The sequence below is a fragment of the Pithys albifrons genome, chromosome 1 (genome assembly GCF_047495875.1).
Source record: "Pithys albifrons albifrons isolate INPA30051 chromosome 1, PitAlb_v1, whole genome shotgun sequence".
In the NCBI taxonomy this organism is placed as follows: domain Eukaryota; kingdom Metazoa; phylum Chordata; class Aves; order Passeriformes; family Thamnophilidae; genus Pithys; species Pithys albifrons.
The window spans coordinates 117,158,896-117,172,375 of record NC_092458.1 but is presented as its reverse complement, the minus strand read 5'-3'; the positions used below and the strand labels follow the sequence as shown (position 1 = coordinate 117,172,375).

General features: G+C 54.8%; 2 protein-coding genes across 2 annotated transcripts; one reads left to right on the top strand and one right to left on the bottom strand.

The window, feature by feature from the left end:
* Positions 1–395: 395 nt before the first annotated feature.
* On the top strand, positions 396–1,732 carry LOC139678187 (shematrin-like protein 1). The gene is made up of 2 exons (XM_071568837.1): positions 396–1,015; positions 1,087–1,732. The coding sequence occupies exons 1-2, from the start codon at positions 396–398 to the stop codon at positions 1,730–1,732; spliced, it is 1,266 nt and encodes a 421-aa protein (XP_071424938.1).
* A 6,688-nt stretch (positions 1,733–8,420) lies between these two features.
* On the bottom strand, positions 8,421–11,272 carry LOC139680566 (somatotropin-like). The gene is made up of 4 exons (XM_071573295.1): positions 11,189–11,272; positions 10,461–10,577; positions 9,931–10,092; positions 8,421–8,621 (listed from the first exon to the last, which is right to left on the bottom strand). The coding sequence occupies exons 1-4, from the start codon at positions 11,270–11,272 to the stop codon at positions 8,421–8,423; spliced, it is 564 nt and encodes a 187-aa protein (XP_071429396.1).
* Between the last annotated feature and the right edge of the window lie 2,208 nt (positions 11,273–13,480).

Here is a 13,480-nt window from a genome sequence, read left to right as displayed (position 1 = left end):
TCCCATCAGTCCCAGGCACTGCCCTGTGTGGCCACCCAGGCCTCCTGTGGCAACCACACTGGCCCCACTGGAGCTGGCACTGGCCCCTGGGCAGCCCCACAGCCACACTCACGCCAGCCCAGGCCTCCCCTCCAGCTGCTCCCCAGGGCTCCCACAGCACTGCCCCACACTCTCAATATTTTAAAAACTTTATTTATTAAAAACAAAACAAAAGCTCTGGGGCAGTGGGGTCTATGGGGCCTATTGGAGCTGTGAGGGATGTGGGGCCTATGGGGGCAATGGGGGCTGTGGGGACTATGGGGTCTGTGGGACCTATGGGGGCTGTGAGATATATGGGAGTTATGGGGGCTATGGAACCTATGGAGCCAATGTGGGCTAAGGGGCCTACTCGGGCTATGGGACCTATGGGGGCTATGGGGCCTGTGGGGCCTATGGGACCTATAGGGCCTATGGGGGGCAATGAGACCTATGGGGCTGCCTGTGGGGCCTATGGGGGCTATGGGGACTATGGGACCTATGAGGGCTATGAGACCTATGGGGACTGTGGGGCCTATGGGACCTATAGGGGCTATGAGACCTATGGGGACTGTGGGGCCTATGGGACCTATAGGGCCTATGGGGGCTATGAGACCTATGGGGACTGTGGGGCCTATGGGACCTATAGGGGCTATGAGACCTATGGGGACTGTGGGGCCTATGGGACCTATAGGGCCTATGGGGGTTATGAGACCTATGGGGACTGTGGGGCCTATGGGACCTATAGGGGCTATAGGGGCTATGAGACCTATGGGGCCTATGGGGCCTATAGAGGCTTTGGGGGCTATGAGACCTATGGGGGCTATGGGGCCTGTGGGGCCTCTGGGACCTATAGGGCCTATGGGGGCTATGAGACCTATGGGGCCTATAGGGCCTATGGGGACTATGAGACCTATGGGGGTTGTGGGGCCTGTGGAGCCTGTGGGGCCTATGGGGCTATGAGACCTATGGGGGCTATAGGACCTATGGGGGCTATAGGGCCTATGGGGGCTATGAGACCTATGGGAGCTATAGGGCCTATGGGGGCTATGAGACCTATGGGGCCTATAGGGGCTATGGGACCTATGGGGCCTATGGGGCCTATAGGGGCTATGGGGGCTATGAGACCTATGGGGGCTATAGGGTCTATGGGGGCTATAGGACCTATGGGGGCTATGAGACCTATGGGAGCTATAGGGCCTATGGGGGCTATGAGACCTATGGGGCCTATAGGGGCTATGGGACCTATGGGGCCTATGGGGCCTATAGGGGCTATGGGGGCTATGAGACCTATGGGGCCTATGGGGCCTATAGGGGCTATGGGGGCTATGGGACCTATAGGGGCTATGGGGGCTATGGGACCTATAGGGGCTATGGGGGCTATGGGACCTATAGGGGCTATGGGGGCTATGAGACCTATGGGGGCTATAGGGGCTATGGGACCTATAGGGGCTATGGGGGCTATGAGACCTATGGGGGCTATAGGGCCTATGGGGCCTATGAGACCTATGGGGGCTATAGGGCCTATGGGGCCTATGAGACCTACGGGGGTTGTGGGGCCTGTGGGGCCTATAGGGGCTATGAGACCTATGGGGGCTACAGGGCCTATGGGACCTATGGGGGCTATGAGACCTATGGGGACTGTGGGGCCTATGGGACCTATAGGGCCTATGGGGGCTGTGAGACCTATGGGGGTTGTGGGGCCTATGGGGGCTAAGGGGGCTATGTGGGCTATGGGGCCTATGGGATCTATAGGGCCTATGGGGGTGTGACTGGGCTGGGGGATGTCATCTTCAGGTGGTGACATTCCATCTGTCTTCTTCCTTCCCTGGGTTGCTGTGAAATAACAACAAGGAAATAATTAGGGGGAAGAGCAGCCAAGGAAAGCCTCAGCACCTCCTGGATCAGAGGAAGAGTGGGGCAACAAGTGTATGGGGATCACTGCCATGCCACTCACTTCTCCTCCGCTGTGTCAGCTGCTGGCTTGTCTCCTCTCTTCACCCACCAGGCTGGCTGGGGGAGCCATTCAGCATCCCCTTCCAGGGAGAACATGACCACCTCCTCAAACGTGGGGATCTTCTCTGTGTTGTTTGTCAGAGCACTGATACATGGCAGGATTTGGAGAGGTGTCTTGAAGGCAGAGAGGCAGCCCTGGAACATGTTCCCTGCCCCTGCCAGTTTGTCAGCCTTTTCATCAAATGCACAGCTGAACGTGTTCTCGCTCTCTCCCCACTGCAGCTTTTCAAAGAATCTGAAAAAAAATCAACAAGGCAAATTACCAGAGGGAGGGCTGAGGCAGATGTCCCAGAAGGAAGGGATGGCACTGGCTGGGGCGGCTGGGAGGGAGTCCTGCATGGGAAGTGCATGTGGAGAGGACAGGAGTGGGACAGCAGGAAATAGGGCAGAGCCATCGCCAGAGGAGAGTGTGACTGGAAAGTGGGACCACAGCAGAAGCCCAAGAGCTCCCCACAGGTGCCAGGGTGGAGAAGGACTGGGTGGGATGGGAGACTATGACCATGCCCATCGCTCCTGCTCTGGGGCCCCTTTCCTGCTTTCTCCCAAAGGAGATGTGTTTCCAACGCAGACCGGTGGGTCTCTGGCACCTGGGCCACTGTGGGGCTTGGGGAGGAGTTGCTGTTCGGAGTGAGGACGGTTCTTGGCACAGCAGTGGCATGGGGCAGGGAGCAATTACCTTCTCAGAAAGGACTTCTCAGTGCTCTGGGGCTTAGAAGCATCAGCAGGGCGTTGGCAGCAGCATGTCTGGGGAAGGACAGAGACTTGTAACATGACAGTTTTTCCTGGTCTTTCTCTGCGAAGCAAGGGAGGCCAAAAGGCTGTTCCTCCAACCCACCCCGTTCTACACATGTGCCAGTTTGTGAAAACAGCCAAGTTTTTACAGAGCCCATCCTCCCTGCCCAGTCTGCCACTTTTCCCTGCCTCTGGAATGACCTGAATTCCCTGAGCTCTCCAGTTCTCCTGGCTGCAAGGCTAAAGGCAGGAGAGCAAAGCAAAGCCACGCCCAGCTGGACAGAGGGCAGGACAAGCCCCCTCCAAGAAGCTGCTGAGCCGGGGCAAGTGGAGGCTGCCACAAGCTCCAGGGGTGGACAAACATGGCCTGTGCTCCCCAGCACCTGGAGCAGCACCTGGGGCTCCTCATCTGGGCACCGCAGCCACAGGGCTTGACTGACACCTAGCAAAGGAGGTTTTGGCTTACCTGTATTAAATGTAACACCATCACGATGAGGATGAAGATGATGATGGAGATCATGATGATAACAAACACCAGTATACTGCCAACTACAGAGTAGCTGCGCACTGGATTTTTCTGGGAGAAAAGGAAAGCAAATCAGGAGGTGAGAGAGGCTTGCTGCTTCCATTGCCCATTGCCCAGAAGGACACTTGCAGCAGTGACCAGGATCTCTCCTACCTTTGCTGCGGATTCCTTCCAGGCCAGGTCTTTGAAAAGCTTTCCTTGCTGGAGACACTGGTCTGCAAGAGCAGAGGCTCCCTGGCTGTGTTGCCTCTCTTTGAGCCTCTTCAGCAGCAGCCCAGTCTTGGAGATCATCTTGGCACAGGGCAGGTGCAGCCCGGGCAGGCTGCAGTCCGTGCTCAGGGCTCCTGCCACGTGGGCGATGAACGTCCGCGCGGCCCCGTCCGGCACCTGCGAGCGCAGGTGATGGTCAATCCTGTCCTGAAGGAGCTGCGCTGGGTCCGGGTCATGGCCTGGACTGTGAGAGCCTCCTGCTTGGGTGGGAAGCCGGGACCTTTGCTCTGCTCGCTCTTCTCCAGCAGTGCCCTCTCCCATGGTGCTGCTAGCAGGGCGGCTCTGGGCCCACAGGTCCAAGAGACCGTCCTGGTTTCTGTTTAGACCTTTGAGTTCTCTTGGTGCGGGCTCTTCCTCTGCCCTCACCTTGCTGTACCTGTCGTAGAAAAGGGGATTTTGTTGAATCTGATAGCTGGTGTCCCTCTGCCTGCGCTGGTACAACTGGAGAGCTGAATAAGTCTTCCTTTGAGCTGCTGCTTCCTTTTCACTCTGATGTCTGAGGGCAGCTTTGTTGTCAGCAGCTTCCCACTGGGTTAATACTGGCTTGTTCAAACCTATGTCCAGCTCCTTTTGCTCCCAGACAGGGGTTTTCTTTTCTTCCACTGCTGGGAACTTTTGCACATTGTGCTTGGCAGATGATGACTGGTGTGGGACAATGTCTTCTGCAACCAGGGTGTTTTGAGCATCACTCTGCTTGTTCTTGAGCAAACCTGCCAGTTCCTCTCCTAGAAAATAAGGTTTCCTTGTCTCCATATTGCTGGTCCAGCCCAGTTTCTGAATGTCATGCATCAGCACCATCAGCTCATCAATGGCTTTGCTTTCCTGACTGGAGAGGTGCTGAGAGGAATATGAAGTTGCTGTGGAACCTTCCTGGCTGCTGAGTTCCTCCGTGGTGCTGGTCTGCTTCTGAGAAACTTTAAATGTTATGGAGCCATCATCTCCCAGCACAGTGTTCTTGGCTTTCAGGTACAACACTGTGCTGCTCTTGAGCTGTCCAGACTCGGCTGCTTCCACTATTTCTCCCTGTGTCTGTGCCAGAGAACCCATGGGAGCTGCAAAACACCGAGAGAGCACATCAGCAACTTGCTGTCATGACAAGCTTTCTGCCAAAACACAGGGGCACAGGTGCATCCCAAGCTGCAGGCACGTGTCTCTGAGGGGGAGCACAGTCTGAGGCCTCCCAGCTCTCACTTGAGCTGCCTGCACTGGCTTTTGGGCTAAAGTAAAGGCCTCCCAGGGATGAAGTTCCTCTAGAGACATTGTCCAGGTTTAGTGTCCCTGGGCTTGGCCAGGAACTGCCAGGCTGGACTGATGCCGTGGAGGTGGCCAACACTGTCTAGGCATTGCCCCCAAAATGGGGCTCTGCTGCAGCATCTCCTCAGTCTGGAGGAAGAGAGGCAGATTTGAGGGGCCATCCCCACAGTCAGGACACTTACCACTGCATTGGGCAGTGCTGGTGCTGCACAGGTTCTCACAGAGGAACTGGATGGTCCTGCATGGGGTCTTGATGGGGCCATGTTTCTGGCACAGGCAGCAGGATATGTCACTGGGCACTTTGCTAAAGACAAGAGGTTCTTGTTGGAAAACCTGTCATCCCAATGCCTGTCTCTGAGTCCAAACTGGGGCTCAGTCCCACATACTCACAGTGTTTCCAGGTGTAATGCTGTCTGGAGGAACATGAGCAGTGTCTGTGGAGACACTTGTGTTGCACTCAGGTCCCTGCAAGAGTTTGAAAGAGCATGTTAAATTCTAAGGGGACATTGCCAGAACTCTGAGAAGTATCCCAGGGGCCTGATGATGCTGGTGGTGTTGGCAAAGCATCCCCTTCCTCCAGCTCGAACAGAAATGATTGAAAAGCCCACCATCACTCACTGGACCTGCTCCTAACTGTGGGCTCTGAATTAGTAGGGGATCCTGCAGACCTCGTGGGACCCCATTGGCCACTCCGAGGCTCCAGACCTGGTCAGCCTCTAGTCCCTTAAAGTTTGTATCCCAGTTTCTTGGGTCTTTGCAGCTGGGGGCACACCAGAGGTCCTTGCCCTTTGCCTGCTTTGCTGCTGCTGGGCATATTTGTGCCTTCCGCAGAGTAAGGCTGGGAGAAGAGGGAGATTTGCTCCTGTATCTCTGCTCTCCTGAGGGGAGGACGGGGCACTGCAGAGAGACAAAGTTCTCTATCAGTCTGGTCCAAATGAGTCAACACTTACAGATAGTTGACTGAAGGCAGCTTGAAGAGTGCTGTGTCAGCAATAACAGCCAGCGGGTTATGACTTAGGATCCTGAGAAAAACAACAGAGAGCTGTGAGGGGCGATGGGAAGGCCGCGAGTGTGTGGGGCAAAGCTGCTCTTCCCCACTGCCCCTACGGACTCTCGGTCTGATGTGCCTTCAGAGCTCATCCCACTTACAGCTCCTGCAGAAACTGCAGCCCGTGCCATGCCTGAAAGGCACCGCTGGGGATCTGTGTGAGCTGGTTCCCAGAGAGGTTTCTGGGCAAAGAGAAGATCACAGAAATTAATCAGTTCTGTTTGTCTTTTAGCAGGGGAAAGCATCACTGTTCTAGAAAAGGTTCTTGTTCCTTTCAATGCAGAGAGGTTTATAAACACAAAAAGACTTCACTAAATACACGAGGAAGAAGTTTCTATAACTCACAGATGTTGCAGAAAAGGCAGTGGCTCAAAGGCACGTTCCTCAATTGACTCGATGTTATTGCCAGATAAATCCCTGTTTCAATTAGAACACAAAATGTTAATTCCATTTGCACTGTCGTGTTTCCTTTCCTGTGCTTTGGCCGTGGCAGCATATGTGTTGCCCAGCTCTGATCTCTGCTCTGGGCTTGCAGTGCTGTGGAACCTGTGCCGACCCTCCTGCCCCGGGAGGAATAAAGCCCCCCTAGCTGGGGGTGGACTGAGCAGCAGAGGCCCGAGGGAGGGGCAGGCAGCAGCCCACTGTGCTTACAGCTTCTTCAGCAGGAACAGCCCTTTCAGGGAATGGCTCTTCACTGCCTGCAGGTCATTGTCTTTGAGGATTCTGGAAGGACACAAACAGACTTTTTTACACCAGCTGCTTGCCAGGAGGAACCAGTGTTTTCATGGAAAGATATCCTGGAGCTGCTTTACAGGAACCCCTCTTTGGGTGACTGCAGGGATTGTCCCCACTCATGGCTGGAACAGGCACTTGGTCCTGGCCAGGGGAAGCTGAACACAGCCTGATCCCTGGGGAAACAGACACAGGGATCATCCCGTGGGATGACACACCACTCATGGCATTTCTTGCCACCCTAGGAAGCCCTGGGATTCACAGCCCTCCTTGCTGAGCAGCCCAGCTTTGAACTGGTTGTGCAGCTGCTCAAAAACCAGAAAAAAGGATGGGAAATACCTGAGCTCCTGAAATTTGAGATGCTTGAGATGGTACTTACAAGGTCTCAATCCACTGGTATTCCTTCCATGATTCTGGTCCAAGGGTCGAAATTGAGTTGTCAGTGAAATCTCTGCAAAGGAACGATTGACACTGTCAGCCCTCAGGAAAACCCTTTTCCCTGGAAATTCAGCTGCACAAGGTGGAAGCAGGCTTTGCCTGGAAATGCCACAGCGTGGCCAACCTGGCTTCCCCCTGGTGCTGCAGCACGAGCCCCCCAGGCCCAGCCTGCCTACTGCCAGTGCTGTCTCCTGCCAGGCTGTCCTGGGAGGGCTTCCCAGCACAGCCAAGCCGAGCAGGGGCTTTGGAGTGGTGTGTGGTCAGTGGGTACTCACAGGTTGACCAGGTCCCTTGCACGAGTGGCCGGGGGCACAGCGGTCAGCCCGAGGTGGCGGCAGTTCAGCAGCCCCTGCCGTGGGGAGCTGCAGGGGGGCCCGGGGGGCTTCCCAGCCTGCCCCAGCCTTGCCAGCAGCAAGGCCAGCAGGAACAGGGAGTACATGGGGCGTGCGAGTAGTGCCATGGCCAACCACGACTGCCTGCAGGTGCCGAGGTTGAACCACAACTGCCTGAAGGCACAGAGGTCAAACCATGACTGCCCGGAGGCGCCGAGGTCGAACAGAACTGTCTGGAAGTGCCGAGGTCGAACCACAACTGTCTGCAGATGCTGAGGTCAAACACCACTGCCTGCAAGTGCTGAGGTCGAACCACGACTGCCTGGAGGTGCCGTGGACACAGGAGATAAAGCCAGGGCCCTGCTCGTGTCACAGAGGGGCTACGCTCGTGTCACAGAGGGGCTGTGCTCGTGTCACAGAGCAGTGTCTGTCAGCAGGGACTGTGTCATAGTCAGGGAGCCCTAGCACAGAAACCTGCAATGGATTGGCTTGGAAGGGACATGAAAGATCAACCAATCCATGGAAAGAATTTCTTCCTCATGTTAAGGAGGAACTTGTGTTTTAGTTCATGGCCATTGCTGCTCGTCCTGGCACAGGGCACCACCAAAGACCCTGCATGGCTTGGTCTGGCCACTTCTGGTGCCCTGATCCTGCTGTGGCTGTGGGGGAAAAGCTCTCCCCAGTTAACCCTCAAACGCCAGATTTACTCCTCAGTCCCAAATGCACCCCCTTCCAGCCCCAAATCTACTTCCAGTGCCACAAATCCACTCCCCCAGTCCCAAATTCTGCAGATCCAACAGCCCAAATCCATCTCCAAATCCACTTCCCGCCCCCCTAAGCCCCAAATATGCTCCCTTAGCCCCAAATCCACTCCCCAATTCTGAAATCCACCCTGTCCTATTGGCTGTTCATCCCTCCCAGCCCCTGACAATGGGCTGTGCCCCCCAAAACCCGGAGACATGTTGGCAGTAGCAGGTTTATTCTCCAATTTTCTTTTCCAAAGAGCAGGGCAGCCATGGTCAGCAGGGGCTGGAGCGGGAGCGGAGCTGTCCCCGTGTCACACGGTGCAGTTCCCCTCTCCGTAGTGCCGGCACTTCAGCACCTTCAGGTAGGTCTCCACCTTGTGCAGGTCCTTCTTGAAGCAGGACAGGAGGCTGTAGTTCTGCAGCAGCGCATCCTCACTGCGCAGGTGGATGTCGAACTTCTCGTAGGTGGGTTTGAGGATCTGGGGACCCCGTGGGCTCCGGTCCTCCAGCTCCTGCGGGGAGTGGAGAGGGGCTGGGGGAGGTTGCAGGGGTCTGGGAGTGAGCCCCACCACAATCCTCTGGGTGCTCCAGGCTGGAAAGCTGGGAAAGGCACTGGGGGTGCTGGTGATGACTGCTGAATGTGAGTCCAGGTGTGCCCACGTGGGGCAAGAAGGTCAATGGCCCCTGGTTTGTGTCACCCACAGTGTGGCAGCAGCACCAGGGCAGGGACAGTCCCTGTGCTGGCACTGCTGAGGCATCTCTAGCCCTGGGGCTGTTCTGGACATGGAGGGGCTGGAGCATGTCCAGGGAAGGGAATAGAGCTGGAAAGGGGCTGGAGCAGCAGGAGGGGCTGAGGGAGCTGGAGGGGCTCAGCCTGGAGAAAAGGAGGCTCAGGGGGAACCTTCTGGCTCTGCAATCCCTGCCAGGAGTGGGGAGCCGGGACAGCGGGTGGGGGGGGAGGGGGGGTGTAGGGCTCTGCTCCAGGGCACAGGGACAGGAGGAGAGGGAACGGCCTCAGGTTGTGCCAGAGGTGCTTCAGGTTGGACATCAGGAAGAATTTCTTCGAAGAAAGGATTGTTAAACACTGGGAGGGGCTGCCCAGGCAGGAGGTGGATCTCCACCCCTGGAGGTGTCCAAGGAATGACTGGCCGTGGCACTCAGTGCTCTGGGCTGAGTGACCAGGTGGGGATGGGGCACAGGGTGGACTCGGTGATCCCGGAGGTCTTTTCCAACCGCAATGATCTTGTGATTCTCGAAGCCTCCACAGCCCAGTGCCAGGGCTGCTGCTGAGCTTTACACGAGGTCAGAGGTTTCTCCCCCCACTCCTAAAGCATATCTCAAACAGGTTTTTGAGTGTGTGTGTTTGCAGGAAGGGCAGTGACACAGGGGTGATGCTGCAGGGAGAAGAGCTGAGCACAAGGCTGCAGGGAGGGAGGACACTTGCCCCATTTCAAAGTATTGTGCATGGAGATGTAAGGAAACATTATGTTGCTGTTAGGACGGTGGGTTTAAGGGACTGAATATTTTTTGTTGCTGGATTTGGGAAGACTTTGGGTATGGACTGTTGTGATTCCTGATCACTTCTGCTCTGTGATGGGTGTTAACATCTGTTTGTGGTTTTTTATCCTCCCCAGTGATGAAACCTGTGCAGTGGAGGTGTCCTGATCTCATTATCTAAAGGTAAGCAAAGTCCAAAGGATGCCACTGGTCTAGAGTGGAAGGTGGGGAGATTTCACATGGTCTCTGGATCCCCAAGAGATGAGTTGCCTGTGTCTGGGCGATCTCTGTTATTCTGTAATCGTGCCACGTGCTGTGACTTACCCTCATGAGAGCTTGGATCCCTTCTTCCAGGTCCTTTAGCTTTTCGTACACTCTGTCTGAGGTGCCGAAAACCAGGTTGTTTGGGAACACCTTGCTGAGGTACTGCACTGGGCTCAGCCAGGACTGGATGAGAACCCGCGAGATCCGAAGCAGCTCCATGTCCTGAAATTAAGGGAAGAAAGGCTCAAAGCTGTGAGAGGGAGGTATTTGGTGTAGTGTCCTGCTCCCTCTGGACCAGGGACGTGCCACCACTCCTGCAGCTTCAGCAGACACTGAGTTTTCAGGCTGCAGAGCACTCCCAGACCTATGTCCTCTGCAGACAGTAGTTTTTCTCATCCTTAGCAGGGGGGAATATGATTTATAGTGTAACCAAGAGGATTATTTCTTTTTTCATGCAGGGTTTAAATAGTAAAAAAGAGAGGGGAGGGATGAAGCACCCAAATGGGCACAGATGGAAACTGTCTTCCTGCAGGGAAGCACAGCTGGGCTCTTCAGGCAGGTCTGTGCTTGCCCTGAGGGCAAGAACTTACCGATTTCTGCTGGGCATCATCCTTTTTCATGGGAGCAGGGATGGTTTCCGAGTAACAAAATGCTCCCTGGGAATTCTTGTTTGTGTGCCTTTGGTCCTCTGGAATGTAGGTGCGTTCCTGTGGGGAGACACACCAGATGCACTCAGAGCTGTTGCCCATGTTCCCTAGGAGACCTCAGACACTTCCCCAAGCTGTCCTGAATTGTTACTCTTAGCAAGAAATGTTTGTGTCCAGGTGCCTCTGGACAGGGTTAGCAGGTAGGAAGCAGGAATACTGTGTTGTCACAACAGTTACTGGACCCAAAGGTCTTCCTCTCACTAAGCCAAGGTGCTGAGGTGAATGTCAACCACACCTGGGCCAGGTTCTCCCAAGGACTAACTGACCCCCAAGGACAGCTGTTGCCAAAGTGAAAGCTTGTGCCAGCTCCTGGCAGCAGCAGGAACTGGATGGTTTTAACACTGACTCTCCCAGGGCCCAAAGGTGACTGGCACAGGAAAGCCTTGCAAAGGATCTGTGCCATGTGCAGCCATAGCCCCAAAAAGGGTGTGCAGGATCAGGGGGGCAGAGATCTGAGAGGGGGAAACAGGGTCCAGTATGATGGGACACAACCTGTCCTGTGCTGTTAACACCCTCTCTCCTTGAAAACAGGCAGAGGACACACCAAGAGCTGAGTGGTCTCTGTCCCAGTCCTGAAGCCACCCAGCTAAAGCCCAGGAGCCAACACTTACGAACTCCTTGTAGGTGTCGGCAGCCAGGAGGTGAAGGTGCTGAGCCCTCAGCACAGCGTTGGCAAAGAGGCTGGACAGGGGCATGGCCGGGAAGGTGGCACCTGGCTGTGGCCACTGCAGCCCCACGGCGATCACGGCAATGGCCAGAGGAGAAAACCAGGATGCTGCAGCAAAGCAGAGAGAGAAGGGTTAGCAGCCTTTGGGGCCTCTGCTGAGGATGGGGTGGCTCCTGGGAATTCATTCCCAGTCTCTTGCCTCTGTGCTGGCTGAGGGCACATCTTCCTGGGTGCCTTGTTGGCACCAAGGGTAAGCTCAGCCCTCCCTAGAATTCAGGGAAACCCCTTCACCAGGAGGTGCCCTCGGGGCTGTCCTGCTGCCAGTGTTACCAGCAGTGTCTGCCTGGCTGGAGTCACGGCTGCTCCAGGAAAACTAGAGTGTGTTCCTGTGGTTTTCCCTGGCATTCTCCTATTTTTCCTTTCCCCTGGAGGCCTTGTCCTCAGGAGCAGAGCAGGGGGCACTGTGGAGTGTGATGCCAGCTGAGGCATGGCAGTACCTCGCTGTGCTGTGATTCACCCCGTGCTGCTGAGGTGGCACCGCCTGTCTGCTGGCCCTGCCATCAGAGGTGGTGACATTACCTGTGCATCACCAGCTCTCTGGGACATGCCTGTGGAACTTGGTGATCTTTGTCCAGCCGAAAGGCTTTCAGCCTGTGACATCTAACACTGCTGTCTGTCTGTGCTGCAAAGACCACAAACTTGATCTCAGACAAATACCCTTTGGAGGGAATGCCCTGGAGCCTGTAGGGTTGGACATAAGCATTAGGCATCATGCTGATCCTTGCCTTAAGCTTGGAATATGAATGTTAATATTCCTGCCAACATTTATGGCAAGAACATCTATTATAACTGTTGCTCTTCGTGTTCTCCTTGCCCTGTTTAGGCTAAAGATGATTTCATGGATTAGAGTCCCGCTCAGGGAAAGTAAATCTTTTTCCTTGGTTTATAGGTTGCCATAGTGTAAGTGAGGGCTGTCACAGAATGTGTGTCCCCCACCACAGTACCAACCCCTCATCCTCTCCCATCACCCTGCACACACAGCAGCACTGGCAAATCCCTTACAACTGAAATAAAAAGTACCTGGAGCCATTTCTGCCTGGTGAGTTGCTCAGGTGTTGCTTGACAGTGAATATTTCCTCCTTTCATCTGGCAAGGGGGACTGTTGAGCCACCCTTTATATAGCAGGGGGTCTGTTTAAAATGGATCTATGTGCCCATGACCATAACAGCAGCTCTGCATCTTCTCTGTGCATAAATGCACAAGTGTTCACACTGGTGCCACCTCATAGCTGTCATTCATACTCAGATGTGCAGCCTGGGCACGTTGTTTGCCTCAGCATGAAGTCAGGGCTCCAGGATTTCACCATATCCTGCTGTTTATTCCAAAGAGAACTTCCCTGACCATTGGAAGACCCATCCCAAGTCACATCAGTGCATTTACACGGTGACATTTGCTCTGTCCACCTGATTTCCCTGCCTGGCTCTGCAGCCTTGGCCCACAGTTCACAGGTTTCACTGGCCAGCTTGGGGGAGTCATGACCTAAAGCAAATGACAGTTTGTGCCAGGGGAGGTTTAGATTGGATATGAGGGAAGATTTCTTCCCCAAAAGGGTTGTCCCCATCCCTGGAGGGATTTAACAGCTGTGTGGATGTGGCACTTGGGGACAGGGGTCAGTGGTGGCCTTGGCAGTGCTGGGGGATGGTTGGATTGGGCAATCTCAGAGGGCTTTCTCAGCCTTTACAATTCTGTGATTCCATGGTGTTTTCCCCTTTGTTAGTGGGGATAGAGCTGGATGGATGCTGTCAGGTTAATCTTATTTCTTCCAATTTCTACCAAAATGCCAAATGTTCAGCAGATAGTTCTGCTCATAAGCAGGTTTGCTGTGGGTGTGACAAAGAGCTGCCTTGCCCAGGTGCTTGTTTGGGTTCCAGCCTGCCCACTTCAAATCCAGATGCCGGAGTTCTGGGAGGTTTCTCTCACCCTTAATCTGTCAGAAGATCTGGTTATAAATATCTTCCTTCTTTTCAGCAGATTAAGCAGAGCACTGGTGTGGAAAGGAGGTGGAAGAGATTGGCAAGAGAACCATAGAATCATGGAATGGTTTGGGTTGGAAGCTTAAAAGACCATTTAGTTCCATCCCCTGCCATGGCCAGGGGCACCTTCCACTAGAGCAGGTCTCTCCAGGTCCTATCCAGGCTGGCCTCAAAGAGAAGTCACAGCACACCTATCCTTGCTT